This window comes from Lissotriton vulgaris, chromosome 7, assembly GCF_964263255.1.
Source record: "Lissotriton vulgaris chromosome 7, aLisVul1.2, whole genome shotgun sequence".
NCBI lineage: Eukaryota > Metazoa > Chordata > Amphibia > Caudata > Salamandridae > Lissotriton > Lissotriton vulgaris.
This window is the reverse complement of record NC_141695.1, coordinates 824,290,467-824,312,354: the sequence shown is the minus strand read 5'-3', so window position 1 is coordinate 824,312,354 and position 21,888 is coordinate 824,290,467. Positions and strand designations below refer to the sequence as shown.

Genomic DNA, 21,888 nt, shown 5'->3' with positions numbered 1-21,888 from the left:
CTGGTTTTCAACTTAGTTGACCTGGGGCCCTGCTATTCAGGACCCCAGGCCCTCTGCTCTCTGTTAAAATGGACTCCATGTACTCTAGGTACATACCAATTGGAAAATGGATTACCTTGTGAGCCCCTGTACAGTTTACCCTATGTACCCAGGGCATAGGTGCATCCAAGGCCTACCAGGGGCTGCAGCACATATTGTGCCACCCCTGGCCTGGCCTTACTATTTGACACAACTGGCTGATAACACAGCTGGGGCAAGGTGGTGTAATCGCCCTTTGCTGTACATATAGTATACCTGTATCTAACCCCAAAATGGACACATATACTCCTATAAGTCACTCCTACAGCAGGCCTTAACAATCCTGAAGGCAGAGTGCTTGGAATTATGTGAGATGGTGCTCTAGCATGAGCTGAGCCTGTCTGCAGATTTCGGAACCATGTCCTTATAGCTGTTCCATGATAACGCTATACCATATACTCTTAAGTGAGCCCCACTCTTAAGAGAGCCCCACCCTCTTCAACGTCTACATGAGCCCCCTCGCGGCCATCGCACGCCAACACAACCTCAACATCATCTCCTACGCCGACGACACCCAGCTGATCCTCTCCCTGACCAACGACCCCGCCGCCGCCAGAGCCAACCTTCACGAAGGGATGAAAGATGTAGCCGAGTGGATGACGACCAGCCGCCTGAAACTGAAGTCAGACAAGACGGAAGTCCTCATCCTGGGCTCCTCGCCCTCCGCCTGGGATGACTCCTGGTGGCCCCCCGCCCTGGGCACCGCACCCAAACTGACAGACCACGCACGCACCCTGGGCTTCATCCTGGACTCCTCCCTCTCCATGACCAGATAAGTCAACGCCGTCTCCTCGTCATGCTTCAACATCCTGCGCATGCTACGGAAGATCTTCCGGTGGATCCCCACCGAGACCAGGAAGACGGTCACCCAGGCCCTCGTCACCAGCCGACTGGACTACGGCACCGCCGTCTACGCCGGAACCACCGCCAAGCTCCAGAAGAGACTCCAGCGGATCCAGAACACCTCAGCCAGACTCATCCTCGACATCCCACGAAACAGCCACATCTCCGGACATCGGACATTGGCTCCCCGTCAACAAAAGAATCACCTTCCCTCTCCTCACCCACGCACACAAAGCCCTACACGATCAAGGCCCGAGCTACCTCAACAACCGCATCAACTTCTACACTCCCAAACGCCACCTCCGATCAGCCAGTCACGCCCTCGCCGCCGTCCCCCGCATCCGAAGAACGACAACAGGAGGAAGGTCCTTCTCCTACCTGGCCGCCAAGACCTGGAACTCCCTCCCTCCCGACCTGCGCCTGACCCAAGACCACCTCTCCTTCAGGAAGAAGCTCAAGACCTGGCTGTTTGAGCAGTAGCAGCACCCCCCCCCTCCCCCAAGCGCCTTGAGACCCTCCGGGTAAGTAGTGCGCTCTATAAATGTCTTTGATTGATTGATTGATTAAGTGCATTATAATCCTCGCGGTTATTGCTAACTTTGGCATAGCATTATTGAAACATGTCGTGTAAGGTGTCATATGCTTTGGAATACTACCACCTCGCCAGTTCTGGCGACGGGGTAGCATTCCACCCTTCTAGAGGGATAAGACATGTTTGTAACTGCAACCCCGGTTAAAGTTAACCCGAGCCTCAGCATCACAAAATGAATGCTGCTGCCACAGACACAAGTCTGACCTCCTGCTGCTGGGGGTCCTTCCAGAGAGAGAGAGGTCTGGACAAAGGGTTTCCTGCCTGGGGAGGTGCCAGCACCACCCCAGACAGGACTTTGTGTATCCAGATAGGCAGGGCTGAAAGGAATAAGACCTGCCTGGGGCACACAAGGTGTCCCTGTGCATACCCCGGTTTAAATCAGTTGCTGGGGCACTCCAGCCCCAGCTTCGTCGCGAAACCGGACAAAGTATAGGGGGTGTAACTACCCCCCTTCCTGGTCCCACCCATGGGAGGGACCTAGTCACTAGTACAGCCCCAGCTCGTGCCACCATCCAAGTCGTCGAAGACACCTCCTGGTTCACGTGGCTGCAGAGTCAAGCGTCACCTCTTCACCTGATCGCGACAACATCATCTGGTTCCTTCCTGGTTCCACTCTGGTCACTGGCTAGTGACTTTGAACATTGTCCCCTCTGCTTTCAGGTCTCCATCTTCCTCCATCCGCCCTTGGATCACTCCGGACATCTTCCTCCTGGTCGCCTGCAGCATCTTTCTCCGAGGCTCCATTGACTTCAACGCGGAAACCCAACACACTTTCACACCCATGCACCCGCAGCCCGTGGGTGAGGTAACGAGAGCATTTCGGTGCTCATAAGTAGATTGACTCTCCTAGTGTCCAAGTATCCTGTAGTTTCAGTCTCAACCAGTCGGAACTGTCTTTACTTACCTATTTCGTAATTTGTTTGTGCCCATTGACTTTGCATTGGAACCCGCGTGTGTGTTCTAGCCCTGCACACGCGTCCCGTGGGCCTCCTGCTCCTTACCTAAAGTTAGGGTAGTGTAGCCCCAGCGATTCTACAGCCTCTGGGCGTTCTCATTTCTTCTATCGTTCTACTTATACCATTTACTTAGTATATGGTTTGCCATGCCCCTAGGGCACCATTGTAATTTGTGCGACTTATTGTATTTTTCTGAAGAGTATTGTTATGTGCTTAGCCCTCTGATCTCATAAAGAGTTCAGAGGTGTTTGTTAGTAATAAATATATTGTTTATTTTCATAACAACCTGTGTGGTGTCCTTTCATCTGGTATTCAAGGGGTTATATGTGGTAAAACAGCTGGCTTCACATGCCAAAAGAGTTTAGCCTAAGACTGCTTTGTCCATGATACCATTAGGATAGCTGGTCTATAAGGTTGACTTACAACCAATCACCATAAGGGTTGTTTGGACTGATACAAGGTGATCACTAGAACTAGTGAGCATCATATATCAGGCCAACTTCTCACACACTGACCTATGCACACAAAATGCTGTTTTTTAAAATGCATGGTACTTGTTCTTTGTAGCAGGCATATTAACCCTCTGAGCTACATTAGATAAGTCACACCTACCACTGGACAAAATTCTCATCTCTCTCAAGCAGGTACACTAACTGGTGTTTTCATGACACTTTTATTGTTGCTCAAACTGCTAATTCTATAAGGAACGTTGGAGTGCTTTCAAAACTGCTGCCTGAGGACCCCCTGGGAATGTGTCACGGACCCCTAGGGGTCCACTGACCCCAGTTTGGGAAACACTGATATAGACCATTGGCAATGCTTAACGTGGACTATAAGGTCTTCGCAAAAATACTCGCGAAACGGTTAGCACCGGTGGTCCCCCACTTAATTCACTCCGACCAAAATGGGTTTGTGCCAGCGAGATCCACGTCCTTGAACCTCCGGAGGTACTTCAGGGTGGCGGCCGAGGCAACGCGGGAGTGGCCCAGGGTGGGGTGCCTGATATTAGACCTAGAGAAGGCCTTTGATTGCCTGGAGTGGGGAACCTGTCCGCGGTACTAACACGCTATGAGCTTGACATAGTACATCTCAGAGGCGGTGGCGGTGGGCTGGGGCACCCGGCAGGGATGCCCCCTGTCCCCGTTATTGTTTGCACTGGCTATTGAACCTCTGGCAGAAAGCATGCGGCACACTCTAGGCGACGGAATCCCTTTGGGTGAATCAACCCATCAGGTATCGCTTTATGCGGATGACCTGTTGGTGTTTGTGAGGGATGTGGGATGCATACCGGAACAATTAGCCCAGTTGCTGCGTAAGTTCGCAGATGTCTCGGGGCTCTGGGTGAATGCGGGTAAATCCTCCCTTTATGCGTTTGGCAGAGGGGTAGAAGATACGGGGTATTACCTCGAAGGCACGAGAGTCCAATGGAAGGCTGACACCTTTAAGTACCTGGGGATCCAGATCTACCGTCAGCCGGCTGACCTATTTGATGGAAATCTGGGACGGGCGGTTGCAGCGCTCAGGTCTCAGATATGCTTTTTGTCCACGCTCCCGCTGACGACCACCTGCAGAGTGGCCCTTGCCAAAATGGTCATGCTCCCCCGACTCCTGTACTATTTTGTTAATCTGCCTCTATTTATCCCGGCCTCTTTCTTTTCTATGCCTAATGCGGTCCTGCGGGACTTTATCTGGGGTACGTCCCGGCACCGACTGGCACTGGTGAAATTATTCCTGCCAACAGATAGGGGGGGTCTGGCCGCCCCTTGTTTCGAACATTACTATCTAGCCACGCAGCTCCAATGGGTCGCCCGCTGGTTGGCTGATAGGGGCAGAGACGATACAGCCACAGACCTGCCGCCATATTCTCTAGAGAGTGTCACCAAACTCTTTCACCCACTGACGGCACCTGAGCGACCCTCTCCGCTACTGCTGGCAGTGGCGTATAAATGGTTCCGTAGAGCCATGTTCCTCACACGCAGGGTGCTTCCGTACGCGCCTGCTATACCTCTAGAAGGTTCCCCAGGCGGCGAGGGGGTCCTCACGCGCCCCATGCTAAAGCAGTGGAGGGAGGCAGACGTCCAGACGCTTGGTGATCTTTACAGAGATGGAGCGCTAGTGACATATGAGATGCTGGTCTCTGAGGACGGGCTTTCCCCTGGGAGGGGAGGGGGTTCTTACTACATCGCTCCCTAGTAGCGAAGCTGGCGGCCAGGTGGGGAGATGTGGCGACGGAGCCTGAACAGCATTTAACCGCGTAATACCTCCACGTCATGGGAAGAGGCAAACACCTGGTCCGCTGGTTTGCTGCGTCGTTATGGACGCACACAGCGCCCAGTTTGGCCCCTCTCAGAGGTAAATGGGAGCTCGACCTGGGAGGTCGCTTTCTGACAAGGAGTGGGAGAGAATCCTTAAAAGTCCGGTACGCATTCCCAGAAAGATGCGTTTTCGCCAGATAATAATAATACGGATTTTTGTGTAGCGCGAACAGCTACCTCAGCTAGGAGGTGTCCTGGCGCTAGCAGAGCAGAGCAGATCTAAGAACCCTGGGAAAAGAATATCTAACTTTCCTGTGTGAAAAGCCAGGTTTTTAACTGCTTTCTAAAGCTGGATTCCGAGGGGGCGCTCTGGAGGCCCGGAGGCAAGGTGTTCCAGAGCCGAGCCGTATTTGCCGAAAAAGCCCGGCCCCCCCAGTCGAGGCCTTCTCACTCGTGATTCGAGCAGCAGGACCTGGCAGCTCGAACAGAGAGCGGGCCTGGGAGTATCTGGGCAGCCGAGATCTTAGATAGTGTGGACAGTTTCCGTGCAAAGCTCGGAACGCCAACGTAAGAGCCTTAAATTTTATTCTGCTGGTCACTGGCAGCCAGTGAAAGGAACGGAGATGAGGGGAAACGTGGTCTTTAAACGGTATACGCTTTAGCAGCCTAGCCGCCGCGTTCTGCGCGGTTTGCAATCGCTGGATCAAGTATTTTGGAAGACCCAAGTATAGGCCATTCGCATAATCCAGCCTAGATGTAATTGTGGCATGGATCACCGCTGCACTCAATGAGGCAACTAGATGCTCCGCCTGTAAGTTATCCGGTCTATCAACATGCATTTCTCTGGCAGCAGCTTGAGAATTTTCCTCAGGTTCCTCAGTTTGCTAAGGCAACACCCCGTCACCTGCTGAATATGGGAGGAAAAGGATAGACTGTCGTCCCATTTAACCCCTACATTTTTTGCTAAATGGCTAGGTAGAGGTGCAGGCCCCATCTCCACGGTCCACCATAGATCTGCAGCGGGAGGAGTACCTTTCCTGAAAAAGATCACCTCTGTTTTATTCGGATTTAACTTTAATTTATTCGTGTTCATCCAGGTTGCCACGTCACTGAGACAGCCCTTAAAGCTGGCAAAGGCTGCCTCTGACACTTCTGAGTAGGGAAAAACCAACTGGGTGTCGTCTGCATAAGATATTGCAGTGACCCCCCAGTTGGCAATTAATGTGAAGAGCGAGGCCAAATAAATGTTGAATAATAAAGGGCTTAGTGCCGACCCCTGCGGAACGCCACATCTCAGGCCCCTGGACTTAGAGGAACACGCCCCCAGTGCCACCTTCTGCGATCTATTAGATAAGTAAGAATGTAGCCACCCGAGAGCCTGGTCCTGAAGCCCAATCGCTGCGAGCTGTTATAATAGTCTGCCATGGTCGACCGTATCAAAAGAGGCCGACAGATCCAGGAGCATCAGCATAGCTGAGTCCCCTGAATCCATCGACCACCTCACTGACTCCGCCACCTCGATCAGAGCTGTCTCGGTACTAAAACCGGGTCTAAACCCTGATTGGGTCTCATGTAGAATATTGTTGGCCTCAATATAACTATTTAGCTGTCGCTGAATCAATTTCTCCAACATTTTGCCCAGCGCCACCAGTAAGGAAATTGGGCGGAGGTTGTTCAAGTCCTCTGGGTCCCCGTTAGGCTTTTTTTTCAAGGGAAGAAGCGTTGCATGCTTCCAGCCCTCCGGGAACTCTCCCGTACTAATGGAGGTGTTCCAGATATGTTGCAGGGTAGGCGCAATTGAATCCGCCATCAACCCCCAGAGCTTTGGTGGGCAGGGGTCGTCTGGTGAACCTGATTTACAGCGCTTTAGTTCCTGCTTCGCCATATCCAGTGATATTGGCTGGAATTGGCCATGGGGCAGTAAACGTGGACCGTTGGCTGTTGAATCAGCCTTTACAGTGGGTCTCGAAGGAACAAAGGAATCGTTAACTTTTTGTATTTTATTGTAAAAGAAAGTTGATATGTCATCACAGAGTGCTGTGGACGGGGGAACCTCCCTCCCTATACATCGGGGTTTAAAAAATGACTACAATTTTAAAAACCTCTTTACTTGAGTCTTCCGCTTGTTGGACAGAGGAAGCAAAAAACATTTTCTTGGCCCTTTTTATTGACTTGTGAAATGTATTCATGGCTTCTTTGTATTGGGCTTTGGCTAATGGGCAGTAACCTGACCTCCAAATGCGCGCCAGCCTCTTACAGTCTGATTTTTCCGACCTGAGTTCGGCAGAGAACCATGGGGCCGAGGGAGACTCCCTCTGCGACATTGCCCGCTTGGCAGGAGCAATCTGTGACACCATGTCCCCTATCCATTGATTCAGTGCCATAGCATCCCTGCTAGCATTTGTGGTTAGCTGTGGGGGGTTACGAGCCAATACTGGGCCCATAATCTCCGGGGTGAGCTTTTTCCACTGCCTCTGAAAAAAGGACAGTTTCCCCTTAGCCGTCCCAATCCCTTCTACCACTACCACAAAAGGGATTAATGCATGATCTGACCACAGCAGAGGCTGTGCATCTTCCACTGACAAGCCATTTATATTCGAAAAGATCAAATCGAGCCTGTGGCCAGCCCTATGCGTCGGTCCCCTAGTGGATAGGACCAAATTTGCCGCACTCAATGAGGCAACTAGATGCTCCGCCTGTAAGTTATCCGGTCTATCAACATGCATATTAAAATCCCCTACAACCATAAAATGATTATGCAAGAGAGAACTTTGGAGAATAATGTCCATTAGTGCCTTTGTGCTGCCTTCTGTGCAATCTGGGGGGTGATAGATAACTATCCCAGCTAGAGCCACTTGGGGGTTAATTAGCAGGCAAAAATACAAGCCCTCTACCCCCGCAATCGTGCTCGGTAGGGCCGATGTGAGAGTGACACTCCTTAAAAATGAGGGCCACTCCCCCACCTCTCCTGCCATCCTCCCGGTTGGAAAAACACATTTTAAAACCGTCAGGTACTGCTAGGGCAATGGCAGTCAAATTATGCTCATTCAGCCATGTTTCGGTTAGAAACTAAGCGTCCCATTCCTGACTCTCTAATAGCAGCCAGATGTCATTTGCATGCCTTACCATAGATCTACAATTCAGCAGTCCTGCTCTAAACCGGTTACAAGGCTGGCTGTTGTATGCCTTTGGTTTGACCTCTTGCGAGGCGCCCGCGTCACACCGCGAGTTCCCACCTTCTAAGCATGAGATCGGGCTGAGCATAGGCCCTGCGTCCGGTGAATAGGTTTTGCACGGCCCGCCAACTTGAAAGATAGCAGGTCCTCCCTTGACCAGGTGATCCTGGCCCCCGCTATACCAGCACCGGCAGCATGACTGGCCTTGGCCGCAATCCGGTCGCGGACGGGTGCAGACGGGCTTGCCTTAGGCGCGCCCGCTGCGCGGCCGGAAACACATTGTACTAATAGGAGAGTGCCCAGGAAGTGATGTAGCGTGTGGGAGGAGTCACGTCCCTCCGCTCAAGCGGCACAGAAAGCCGTGACGGAACAGGGAAGGACCGGGTAAGTACAGAGGGGCAATGAAGCTCACAATTCTGCCTGCCAATATACCCTCAAGTTTAAAATACAAAACTTTACGTTGTTCATAGAGCCCATCTCACGCCTGAGTTAATCAACCAGTATTTCCATCGTTCAGACACGTCCTGCACCAGGTGCAGTGAGATGGGTGCGGGCCTCCTCCACCTTCTATGGAGCTGCCCTGGGCTAGGCACTTACTGGAGTGCAATCAGTGAGCTGCTCAGGAAATGCACTGGTCGTACTATACCCTTTGATTGGCCTGCGTACATTCTACACCATTTCAGGAGAACCCCCAACGATAAGGTGTCGTCCCGTTTCTTAGACCTGGGGATGGTGGTGGCAAAGCGCCTCCTCACGAGGCGATGGAAGACGCGTGACCCGCCTGGTGTACAGACGTGGACTTCCTCCCTTCAGGCATGGGCACGGGCGGAGTGGACTGCCATGCGCAGAGAGGAAGCGCTGGGGCTCCGAAAAGAACCCATAGCGGAGCGCTGGTAGCACCTGCTGAATACCTTACAGTTGCCGGATGGGGAAGGAGGTGCGAGCGATGTAGAGGTTTAGGCGGGCGCCCTTGGGGGTTGGAGCTTACCGTGGGCTGTTCTCCTGTCCTGATAGTCTGTTAGGTTCAACTATTGCTCCACCGGGGCACACCGGTTTAAAGTGCAGGCGCAGCTGTGGCTTGGGGTGCATGCGCGCCCTGAGGACGGGGGCCGAGGGGGAAGGAAAGGAAGCGGGGGTGGGGGGCGTTAGTATGGGACTTTGGTTTTGCCGCTGTTTCAGTTTCTTTACTGTTGTTGTATAAATATTACTTCTGTATGCAAGTCCAAGTTGGGGGGCCTACCCAAACCCTTGCTTACTTGTACAGGGCCCAGCGCGAGAACAGTCATGGACAATTCTGGAGTTTTGCCTGCTTAGGCACTCCACGATCTAGCCGGCTTCGGGCGATTATCCTCTGTCTCTGAGATACCACAACTGTGTCATCGTGACCCCAACATGTAATGCTACTCTGTATGTGAATGCTTAATTGACATGCCCAGATAGCTGTGCTGAAATGGTTGAAGTTCGTACTGTATTATGAAACCCTAAAATGCCAATAAACAGATTTGACCCAAAAAAATTAGACCGGAACCTCGGTGTTGCCTCCATCCGAGAGAGCGCTATTGTTGAATTCTGGTGTACTTCGTCCCTCCATAGTGTGCTACTGGTTGTTGCATGTGTCACACATAGGCACCCCACACTTTTAGAAAGCATAGCAGGCATTGCCTTACAAGCTCACTGAAAATAGAAATCTCATTGCCTCCTCTTTATAAGAAGACTGTGACCCGCTTCTCCCCATCAGCGGCCGTTAGATTCCTTCAAGGCACATTAACTACTCCTGGTTCCTCACACATTAACACAAACCCTGCACAGTCGGTTGTCTTACATGCATTTCTCACATATACCCCTGATACGAAAAAGCCTTTGCCTAATTTCAAAAACATCTTTTTACTCAATCTCAAATTTTCTTTGCATACAAAACATGCCAAGACCAAAGTCATCCTCATTTACTGAAGTCTGTGGTTGGGTGCCATCACACTTATGTAGACCAATGAATGAGCGAGTGGTAGGAACTGCTGTGAAGTCGTTGCTTTGTCACCACTCTTTTCCCTCACTTGTCTTCTAGGACGACAGAACTCCCGCACCATGCTGCTTCCTCTACTGCAGAGGTTCCCCGAACGTGTCCAAGTATCTCTCTTCCACACTCCAAGCCTTCGGGGACTGCTGCGGCTCCTGACCCCAGAGCGGTTCAACGAAACCATTGGCCTCCAGCATATCAAAGTTTACCTCTTCGATGACAACGTTATCCTAAGTGGGTAAGCGAGAGAGTGGGAATACACACATTAACGTGAACTTCAAATCCCAAGGAGCATGGGATACACACAATCTTTCATTCTACCCACAGCTGCAGAGTGTCTGCTGTTACAATGCGTACTTGTTTTTGTAGTGCACACACTGTTTGACATACTACCTCTAGACAGACATAGGTGTCAATGGCTGACACCAAAGTGGCATACAAAGGGAGGTTGTTTGTCAAGATAGGTTTCTGATGATCGTGTGTAAAATGGATTGCAACTCGGTGTGAATTATCCAAGTAATGCTTTCAATAGCTTAACAAGTTTCGATAGCTTAACAAGTCACCTTCATGTTGTGTTCCCAAAAATATCTTTCCGAAGTAATAAATCATTTGAGCAGAAGTTCATCCAACTGATAACTCACGAGACTCACTTCTCGGGCCAGATCAAAGCCACAATATGCACCTCCCGGAGCTGGAACCGTTTAGAGCAGAATTTAAAATCATTTGGGGGCAGTTAAAGACCAAGAACATACCATTGCTAACACATGTTCAGTCCCTTTTCTACCAAATCGGCCTTCCCCAACTGTGGGACACACTGGAGGATAGCTGTTTGATGACCCAAAGGACTGTCCTGGTGGCAGCTGTTAAAGCGTACAACCTCAAAATGCTACATTCCTCTACTTCCCTGGGCAGACTATCCAATGAGTTCCTCACAACCAAAGTCGAATTCAGGAAGGAGGCGTTTTTGGACTTGGTGCAACCTCCACTGGCAAGAAAGCTATACATTCAATTGAGACATGGCTCCCTACCAGTTGGAGAATTCACTTCAAGATGGGCAAAAGCGACGAAACTTAACTGCCCTGCCTGCAATGATGACAGGGAAGACATCACACATATCCTCTTTTTCTGCCCAGCATATGGTGAAATTCGGAAGTGTTGGATAATCCCACTTTGCAAGAATTTGGGCTTTAGTCACTGTGCTCCTGCCCGTAGAGTCTTAACTTATGACACTACCCCCCCCCCCTGTCTTCGCTGTTTCCCGGTTTCTTCTCGGTATGTGGAGGAGAAGATCCGCAATAATCCACAAGGACTAAGGCACGCCTGCTTCTACTCCTAACCATTACTTTGATATCTATTGTTTAATAATTTTTTAACTCGATGTATTTATATTTTATCACTGCTTGTACATATTTTATTGCACTTTTATGGTCTTTGACCGAAATAAAGTTATCAAAGTAAAGTAAAATGGATTGCAACTGGGTGTGAATTATCCAAGTAATGCTTTCAATAGCTTAACAAGTTTCGATAGCTTAACAAGTCACCTTCATGTTGTGTTCCCAAAAATATATTTCCGAAGTAATAAATCATTAGAGCAGAATTTCATCCAACTGATAACTCACGAGACTCACTTCTCGGGCCAGATCAAAGCCACAATATGCACCTCTTTGCCTTTGGGGAGGCCTTACTGACGACCTGCAGTAGTCGACGGATACATTTTTGTTACGGTTTTTAAAATACTTTGTTTTGATTGATTTTGCACATATTAGCATTGCAGTTAATATGTCAATCAAAATGACATTACGGCTTACATTGATATTTTTGCTGTGTATGTTTAACGGTTTATTATTTTCCCCTGTACACATCATTGCCTAGAACCATCAGGTCAGCAAGTAGGCAATGCCTGAGAAAGCAATAGGTATACAAACCATGATTACATATTCTTCCCACCCATTCCACCCTCCCTCCACCGCACCCCCACCTAAGGTGACCAAGTCCCTTTCATGAGGCTGTGTGTGTACTCCCGATATTTTAGGGCTCTTGCTGCAGAGAAGACATACCAGTTAACTGGTGGTGGGAGAGATTCAAGGATTAAGTGCAGCGCTTCGCTGGAGCGAGGGCAGATTAGTTTCCAGAAGACTTTTGATAAGATGTTCAGGAATGGCGCAAGTCTTCCTTGAATGATAAAGGTAACTCTCTCCATGGCTAGTTAGCCCTATAGCCACGTCATCTAGTTCCTGAAGGTCAGCACCTCCCGTTACCCCCTGTGGCATGGATAGCTAGCGGCATCACTTTTCAAGCTACAGTGTGTTGTTTCCCTTTCTGCTAACTATACTACTGCATGCATTCTGCACCCTGCACTCCTCCCCAGGAACGCAAGTACCGGTGTAACCATACCCACCGCTTCTGACGTTTGCATTGCGAAAGCCTCTTCTCTTTCCCTGAAGGCTCCTCCCAGTATCAACCATGTTCCAGCAGTGCTTTAGCAAGTTTGTCCGTTTTTCCCTGTAACCCCTCCACCACCTCTCCCTGTTGCTTTTGACATTTCCACTGTAGATCCAAGTGCTTGACCTGTTTCCAGTAGGCTATATTCTTCTTTAATGACTTAAAGTGCTTTTGTGAACATGGAGACTTTCATTACTTATCTGCCCTTTCTCCCTTGGCGAAACTCATTCACCACATATGCTGGGGTAAAATCTGAGTTGTAGCAAATGGGTAAAAATAGGGTGGGGCAGGTACTGAGTTTGTAGCATTTGGTCTGTTTTCCTAGCTCGCCAGGGTTCTTTTAGTGTTGGGTGAGTACTAAAGACCCCAACTTTTTCTGGTTCTCTGAAGCCATAGAACCAACTAGTGAGGGATACCTAATGTTAATTAGCCCACAAAGCACCACTGTTTGGTCGTTTCAATTTTCTCCCTCTTTACTAGGAATACAATCTGTGTGCATAGGTGTAGAAGTAGGTTTGAAAGTGCCAGTTCCTCATAGGAGGTTGGTCTACAGAGGAATCTGCTAGTGACTCTAAGCTGTTTCCCTGCCAGATAAAGCCATTGATTAGTGGTTGGAATGGTTTAAAAAATACAGGCACTAGGGAGAAGCGTATCACCTGGAAGGGATTCTTGGCAGGACCTTCATCTTGATTATAGCCCCTCTTCCCATCCATGAGGATAGTAGTTGTAATAGGTCCATAGCAACACAAAAAGACGATGGACTGAATATTGAACATTGTCAAATATTCACCCCCCTAGGCACTGAATTATGTGCTTGTAGCTCTGAAGGAAAGAGGATTGAGACTGTAAGAATATAAGTGCAGATTTGGAGTGCATGGACTGTAATATCTGTTGTGATATCAGGCAAGGGCATTGGTAATCATCCAGGTTTGGTCAAAGCAATTGAAGAGGTGTCTACTCCAGGAGGCAGAGAACAACTTCAAGCGATTCTTGGAATGAGTGACTTTTATGCTAAATTTATTCAGAACGTTGCCACCAAAGCAGAGCCTCTCCATGCTTCATTAAAGAAAAACACTACACTTGAATGGGTTTAGATACAAAATTTAGATTTTTGAGAAATTTAGAGGACTTTCCAGTGCTCCACTAATCAGTATGTATCAACCTGGGAAACCATTATGTTCGAGGCATATGGGCTGCAGATGGTACATTATGAATAGATCGCCATCTGGTGTTGGGCTCGGATGATTGCACTTTGTTTTTCTCTTGGAGAGTCTTTTGTATCTTGGTGACTACTCCCTTGGTTGGTAGTGCGCATGGGCATCGGCTCCATCCTTAGATTGTTTTTTTCCGCCATCGGGTTCGGATGAGGATCGAGACGCTCCAGATCAACTTCAGAGAAAAGTGATTTATCGGCGCGTATTCCCTTTCCAATTCGACGGTATTGTTATCGAGCGCGTTTCATTTCCATTCCGACGCGTTGCAAATTCAAAATCGAAGAGAAAAAACTTGGATCTACGTCGACGAACAGGAGGCCTTTCTCGACGCAGTCAAGCCCGGAGTCCATGGAAAGGACTCCATTCAAAAAATGTCCAACGTGTGGTGCTAAGTTCCCACACAAGGACCTACACGAGGTGTGCAACCTCTGTCTATCGCCTGAACACGAATCCAGGGACTGCGAAGCCTGCGCAGCATTCTCCTCCAAGCTAACGATTAGAAATCGTCGAGCTCGAAGACACGAGGTTTCCAGAATGCAGTCGGAGGCGATCCCGGAGCTGTTCGGAGACGAGCAAATTGAGGAAGAAGAGGATCAGTCGGGGTCGGAAGGGGACCAGTCGGAGGTTGAAGAACTCATCGAGCAACAAACCGTGAGTGACGACGTCCCCTTACCGAAAAACCGACCCCGTGCGGTAACGACCCCGCTTTCGGGCCCGGTCAAACCGCAGAAAAAAGTTTCCGACGCCCCGCCCTCGGGCCCGGCAACGAAACCGAAACTGAAACCAAAACACTCGGACTCCCACCATGTCGGATCCGAGAAAAGGGCGACATCGACTTCGGCACCGAGGCTACATACAAGGGAAAGCTCGGTATCGAAACATTCCATGTCGAAACATAAATATGATTCGTCATCCAAGATCCACTCGATACCCAGGAAGTCGGAATCGAGTAGACATTCGGTGCCGAAAACACCAAACACTGACGATCGAAAACATAAGCACCTTTCGGAACCAGGACCTTCGGTACCGATTCAGGAGCAACAGACAGATCCCAAACAAAAGATCTTGTTTATCGATCCGCAAACTGGCAAAGTAGTTGACGTAAATAATTAATTTACTCTCTTAATTTCTATGCAGGTAAGTACTTAATCAATAATAACTCAATCAGAATGAAGGAAAACAGAGTCCGTGGTGTAAGAGTTTCTAAGGGGTTTATTCCTCATAAAGGAATCAGGATATCATGTTCTGACCACCACACAGGGTGTCAGAAGGGATAGAGCGCCACATTTTATTAACAGTACATAGCTTATATACTTATTTCATTCCATAAGTCACAGTGCAAGAGGCGTAACAGCTGAGAGAAGACAAGATAACAATATTACACGTGGTACGTGTACGTAATCAAGAGGCGTGAGCTAGAGGTGTGTTCTGGAAACGTCACTGATAAGTGACACAAGTGGGTGGCACCAAGGGGTGGCACTAACAGAAAATGTGGCAATGTCAGCAGAAATCGGAAGCTTGGATGCGCGCGCAGCTGGATGACGTATAACTGGAGGGGTGCAGGGGACTTGACATTTACACTGACGGAAAGAGACAGAAGTCTGGCATGTCAGATCAACTTGTGCTTCTATCATATCTGATATCTGATGTTTGGGAACTAAGCTATCTGGGCAGAAAGGTCTCTAGAGCAGAAGCTATTCTATACTTGCTGTGAGTGCGTGTATAAGCGCCTGGGTGTCTGTATGAGAAGCGTGGGGCAAGGGGCCTTCCATGAAAGCATGGCAACGGAGCTATGAATTACTTGCACAGAGACAGGTCGGCCCTTTAGCCCTGTAGCTGAGGAAGGATGTTTACTGAAACTAGCAGGAAGGAATGTATTTTCGGGGAGGGAAACAGATAACTCGAAGGTTATAGTCAATCTTGGCAGGCAGCAGGCTGAGCTGGGCACGGAGGGCCGCGCTAGAAGTAAGTCAGAGTTCACGGATACGGGGGCTGCCTGGGCAGAGATTTCTCGGAGTCAGAAGCCAGAAAAGAGGCTCGGTGGCAGAGATTCAGGGCCTACTTCAGCCAGGGCTGAAAAACGTAGGAGTACACTACAAAAAGACGTTGGCATAGCATACTTAGGAACGGACCATCCAACCCATTCATGGTGGGTCTGAAAGAGGACAAGTTAACGTTGGACGCAAATGTATTTGCGTCTTCATAGCTGGTACAGGAGGGAAGTTACATGCACTTTAACTCGTACATGGAGTCGGTGGGGTACGCGCTAGGGAACATAACTTGACCATAAAATTTATATTACCTCATTCCCTCCTTGTTCCCTACGGACCCTTCATGATATATCAATCCTCATGAATCGATCAGTCTGTTCTTGTAACATCATATGTTCATCTTTCTTTCTTTGACTGTTTGAGAGACAACTGGAATGCTCAATGCAGGATGTGGCACACAGTCCACAAATCGCTGGCCCACACTGTAGGCACAGGCAGCAGCTGAATACTATAACAAGGCCAATGCCTAGGAAGGATAAGATCTTCCATCCCCAAGCTGTTAACGTAGTCCAGAACCAACCGGACCAAGTCCAGGTGCCTGGATTCTGATGTATCTGATTTGCGATTTTATGCAGACGGGTAATAGCTTGATAGACAGATGGTGCATTTTGTGGAATGAAAACACAGCAACTTGACCCGATGACCTTACAGGCTCCACCTCTATCTGCCAAGATGACGTCAATTACAAGACGATTTTGAAGGACAACAACCCGCATAGCAGATTGCTCCTCTGTTAAGTTACCTAAGGCGGAGGCAGTTTCATGTACTACTGCTTCAAGTGTTCTGGTTAATCTGCGTATCAATTTACTGTTTTGGACAGGTCCTAGGAAGAAAAAGAATCCTTTATTGAAATCAGTGTACTGTTCCCATGCCGTTTCTGTGTAGTCGACAAGGGGAATATCTCTTTTGGGTCTATTCGGTGCTAGATTCGTATTTCTATGGTAATCAGGGGGAGCTAGAAAAACAGGTGGCAGAAGGAATGCAATGTAACAGGTACCATCCCAATCTGGAGGCAAACGTATGTATGCGGTATGACCACAAACAAAGTAGGAATGACTGGTAGCCTTAAAGGACGATTTACCATGGTCACTGAACTCGACCACAGTAGTGCATTTACTATGACCCACGTGTACTGAACCTTTCTTGCTAACACATAATTCACCTGTGACTGGTAATACTAACATATGGGGCAAAACTGGAGCAGCTTCGGATTCAACAGTAAGGATCATAAGGCTAATTGTGTAATTACCTAATCCATATACTTCATTTTCTAGATCAGTTCCTATTCGAGTGGGAAGTCCCTCTTTATCAGGGTAACAGACGTTGAGCAGGACTAAGTTCAAGTTTCCCCAAACCCAGCCCCCATCGAAAACAGCAATATCAGGATCTAAGGAATTAATTATTTTAAACCATGCTCCACAGGAGCCATTGTGAGTGAACGGGTACGGAAAGAGGGGCAGAGCTCCCTTGTAATTCTGGTAGGGAGGGAGTCGGCCACATATCCAGCAGTCGGTAGCATTATTTGTCTGATGGGAGTGATGTAACATACTAATGAATGTATTGTTGCGCAGCGCAAGTCTGTAAGAGAGTTCATGTGCAGGAAGTTCACTAAAAGTGTGTTCAGCAGAGACATTGTAAGCAGATTGTTCACGCCTAAAAATAGGCCAATATATAGGTAGCAGAATGCTGGCAATAATAATTAGAATACTTAGAAAAAACATTATTAACAACGTCACTATACAGTGACTACGCAGTGATTTGTAGTAAGTACGTTTCTTTGCTTCTCTCTCTCTCTCTCTATCTCGATCTAGGGGATACATGTCAGAAACTATTTAACCGATTCACCTAGGGGAGGACTTAAACAATTAAACTGTCTGACTTGCTAGATCGGAGCTTCATTCGATATAGTTCTTGGGGAGTCTTTTCTCGTTTGGTAACGGTACAGTCTTTCGTTTCAACACAGTCTTTGGTGGGGGTGGACGAGTCAGAGTCCTGTTTCAGTCCGTTTTTTAGTTCATTGCAAAGTTTGATGTGACTCGTATGGACCCACCCCTTTCTCCCCTCGATTTTCACAGCGGTCCTGGTGGTGAGCAGAACGGTCTTCGGGGATTTCCAACGGGGCTCCAGCGGACTTTTCCGGTCGAAATTCCGGACGAGTACCAGGTCCCCAGGACGGACCTCATGCGCCTTCACATCGGTATTGTCAGGGAAGGCTGCGGCAACCTGTGAACGACATGATTGGAGTGCAGACATCAAGGAGGCAAGGTAATCTGTCAACATATTACAATCAACATCAGTGATTTTCTTCGGAATGGGCGTCCCCCACATATTCGGTGGTCTGCCAAAGACCACTTCGTACGGGGATAGCCCTGATCTTGAGTGGGCGACCATTCTCATGTAGAATAGTGCCACGGGCAGGGCGACTATCCAGTCGACCCCTTTTTCCTGACAGATCTTGGCAAGGCGGATTTTTAGTGTCTGATTATGCCTTTCTACAAGGCCTGCTGCTTCGGGATGTCGGACACAGTGGAACCTCCACTGATATCCTAGCAAAAGGGAAACCTGTCTCATCAACTCGGACGAGAACGGCTGTCCGTTATCTGAATACACGACACGGGGCAAACCGTACCGTGGGAAGAATTCACGAACCAACTGTCTGGCAGTGGTCGGAGCAGTGTAGTCTGGGACTGGGTATGCTTCGGTCCAACGGGACAGAGCACAAACAATTACAAGGACATATTTAAAACCTCGACAGCTATTCATCTGGATATAATCCATCTGGAGGACTTCAAAAGGGTGATCGGGAGGATGAAATCCTCCTTGCTCAACAGGGACGCTTTTACCTGGATTGAACTGACAACAGATCATGCAAGTACGCACTTTCTGTTTTGCTGCTGCTCGTAAGTGTTTATTGTACCAGAGATTCTGTAAACTGTCTAACATCGCCTTCTCTCCTAGATGGGCCGGGCTATGTGCTGTATTTATCATGACTTGAACCATTGCGTCAGGGAGAAACCATATAGATTTTCCCTTCGTCACCCAACCTTGATCTGTCTGAATCCCTCCTAGTTCAGTCCATTTCTTTATCTCCTCTGGAGTAGCATGTGTCTGGATATCAATTACGTCTAGGGCGGGATCTCTAACTGCCATACACTTTGTTGGTACTATTGTTTTTGTTATGTCAGTAATCTGGGTGTGAGTTAGTGCTGTATGTTTTGCTGTCTGGTCTGCCAGGTTGTTACCCTGGGAAACAGAATCTATGACTTTAGTATGTGCCTTACACTTCATGACTGATATGCCCGAGGGCAAATGTATTGCTTCTAACAGTGCTTGAATGAGGGGGCCATGTTGTATCTTGGCCCCATGGGAAGTCAGAAAACCTCGTTCTTGCCAGAGGACTCCGAAGTCGTGTACAACTCCGAAGGCATAACGGGAATCAGTATATATGTTAACATTTCTGTTCTTGGCTAGAATACAAGCTCGGGTCAGAGCGATGAGCTCGGCTGCTTGAGCAGACAGTGTATCAATACGATGTGTTTCTTTAACTTCGGTTTCAGTGGTCACGGCATACGCGGCCACTAATTCTCCCGTACTTGTTCTCATGCATGAACCGTCCACATAAAGTGTCAGGTCTGGATTTGTCAATGGGACATCTGTTAAGTCTCGTCTAGGCTTAGTTACTGCATTAATTATTTCTATACAATCATGTGGAGCTGGATCTGTCATAACTGTAGGTAACAGTGTTCAGGGCCGGACTGGCCATAGCGGGCACCGGGCCATCCCCCGGTGCGCCGCACGGGTGGGGGCCGGTTTTGGGCCCCTGGGGGCCGTTTTTGTTACAGGGACGTGTTTGCAGCATAGTTGCAAAATCGTCCCTGAAACAAAATCGGCAGAAAGCTGGCCCGGCAAAGAGCTCGGCAGCACCCCCAAACCCAACCTCTGGGGATGGGGGTTGGCCGAGCACTTTGCCAGGGCCGGTTTTGGTTCCCAGTCCGGCCCTGACAGTGTTGCTGGGTTCAAGATACTGCAGCGTCTGATTTCTATGTGTGGCTGGAATAGTGTTAATTCATAACCTGTCAATCGCGCTATAGTCAAGTGTTGAGTCTGGGTTCTGTTTAACAAAACCTCTACAGAATGTGGAACTTGTACTGTTAATTGATGACCTAGAACAATTGAATCGCTCTGTCTGATTGCTAACGCTGTTGCTGCTACTGACTTTAAGCACGCAGGGAGTGCTTGGGCTACTGAATCCAATGTACTAGAAAAATAAGCACAAGGCTTATGTGAACCTGCTTGATCTTGAGTGAGGACAGACAATGCTGTACCATCACGTTCTGTAACAAAAAGTGTAAACGGTTTGTTGTAACATGGTGTCGCTAAAACTGGTGCTTGACATAAGGCTTTCTTTAAGTCTTCAAAAGCTTGTGTGTGTTCCTGAGTCCAAGGGAGGGCAGTCGAAATCGCTGCCTCCTGTGTCGTTAACTGGATGAGTGGCTTGGCTAGAAATGCATACTGGGGAATCCATTGTCTGCAGTACGAGGTGAGGCCTATGAAGGCCCGCACTTCCTTTTGTGTCTGGGGTTGTGGCATATTTACAATTAACTGAATGCGATCGGGAGTGAGCTGTCTCCCCACTTTGGACAGCAAGTGACCCAAGTACACAACTTGCTGAACACAGAATTGTAGCTTCGAAGGAGACACCTTGTGTCCCTTGTCGGCCAGAAAGTGTAGAACTGTCAATGATGCTTTTTCACATTCGGGCTCACTTCGTGCGGTGATCAGCAGATCATCGACGTATTGTAGTAAAGCCGTGTTAACTGGCATTTGAATACAATCTAGTTGTCTCTTCAGTGCTTGACTATAGATGCTGGGGCTTTCTGTGAATCCTTGAGGTGCGCGCGAAAATTTGAAACTGCGTCCATTTAAACAGAATCCGAAGAGATATTGGCTCTCTGGATCAATAGGCACGCTGAAGAAGGCGTTCTTGAGATCAATTACAGTAAAGAACGTTGCTTCTGAATCAATAGCAGTCAATAAGGATGAGATATCGGGGACCACAGGATACTGTGGGATAATGCATTTATTCAATTCTCGAAGATCAATCACCAGCCGATATACTGGCGGTGCATTGGGATCTGTACGTTTAAGAATCGGAATGATGGGCGAGTTACAGATGTTGGAGTCGGTCTCGACGACCACTCCTTGGGCAATGAGCTCTTCAATGATTTTCAGTAAAGCCACTACAGCATCGGGTGGTAACTTGTATTGTCTGATTCTGGGTAATACAACAACTGCCTTGAGTGTAACGCGGTATGGTGTAATGTGCATACATCCTACATCTGTTGGGCCTTTTGCCCATAAGTAATCAGGTACATTTTTTAATCTGACGTCAAACTCACGCAGAACATAGTGACCCTTGAAATCCCGCAGAAAGAGTCTAACTCCCTCCGGGGAACAGCAGATTATAGCTCCTAGAGCCTTCAATGTTTTAATTCCTAATAGATTTTCTGGACATGATTTCGTGAGTAACAGGTCTGTAACGCGTGATAATGGACCCACAGCCAGGGGAACTGGTTCTGATACTTCATTTACAATAGGCTGTCCCGAAAAACCAAGGGAAACATTTTGTGAGCCTGAGAGGGGTGCCCCTGGAACTTCGTCATGACTTATTGTAGTGCGACTTGCCCCTGTGTCAATTAAAAATTTTCTGTCTTTTCCCAATACTTGACTGTGTACATAAGGACCTTCTTGATCTACAGGAATCTCAATAAGAGGCAAGCCACCTTCCCTCTCTAGGCTGTTTCATGTATATCGGGAATATTCGGGGTAAGCAGACTGGGCATACTGGTACATCTGTTGTGAAACTTGCTGAGTTGCAGCAATGGGCTGTGGCTGTGGTACTGCTACGGTCTGTGCTGTCTGTGCGGTCTGTGCATGCATAGGCTGTGTATTCTGTGTAGACTGATGCTGGTTATGGTCTTGTCTAGGCGGATGCGGTCTTTCTTTGGTTTTACCTGTCGCTATGTTATGTTTCAGAACTGGGCATTCGTGTACGTAGTGACCTGGCTGCTTGCAGTAGTTACATGTCCCTTTAACGGGAGCCGTAGTGTGACTTGTCTGGGTCGTACCTTTTCTGTGACTGTCGGATGGGACCGTCTGAGCTACTAACATTTTCATTTTCGTGTCTTTCATACGTTTCTGTTCCTGATCTTGTTCTTCCCTAATTCTATTCTGGTGATATTGTAACATTTGTAACATCTGGGATGG

At 48.5% G+C, this 21,888-nt stretch overlaps 1 protein-coding gene across 1 annotated transcript in view; it reads left to right on the top strand.

The window, feature by feature from the left end:
* The window catches only part of PGS1 (phosphatidylglycerophosphate synthase 1), a 676,499-nt gene that overhangs the window by 192,560 nt on the left and 462,051 nt on the right, over positions 1 to 21,888 (top strand). The window contains exon 5 of the mRNA XM_086931083.1: positions 9,963 to 10,152. Within this exon, the coding sequence (XP_086787209.1) occupies positions 9,963 to 10,152 (190 nt within the window). The remainder of the gene's footprint in view (positions 1 to 9,962; positions 10,153 to 21,888) is intronic.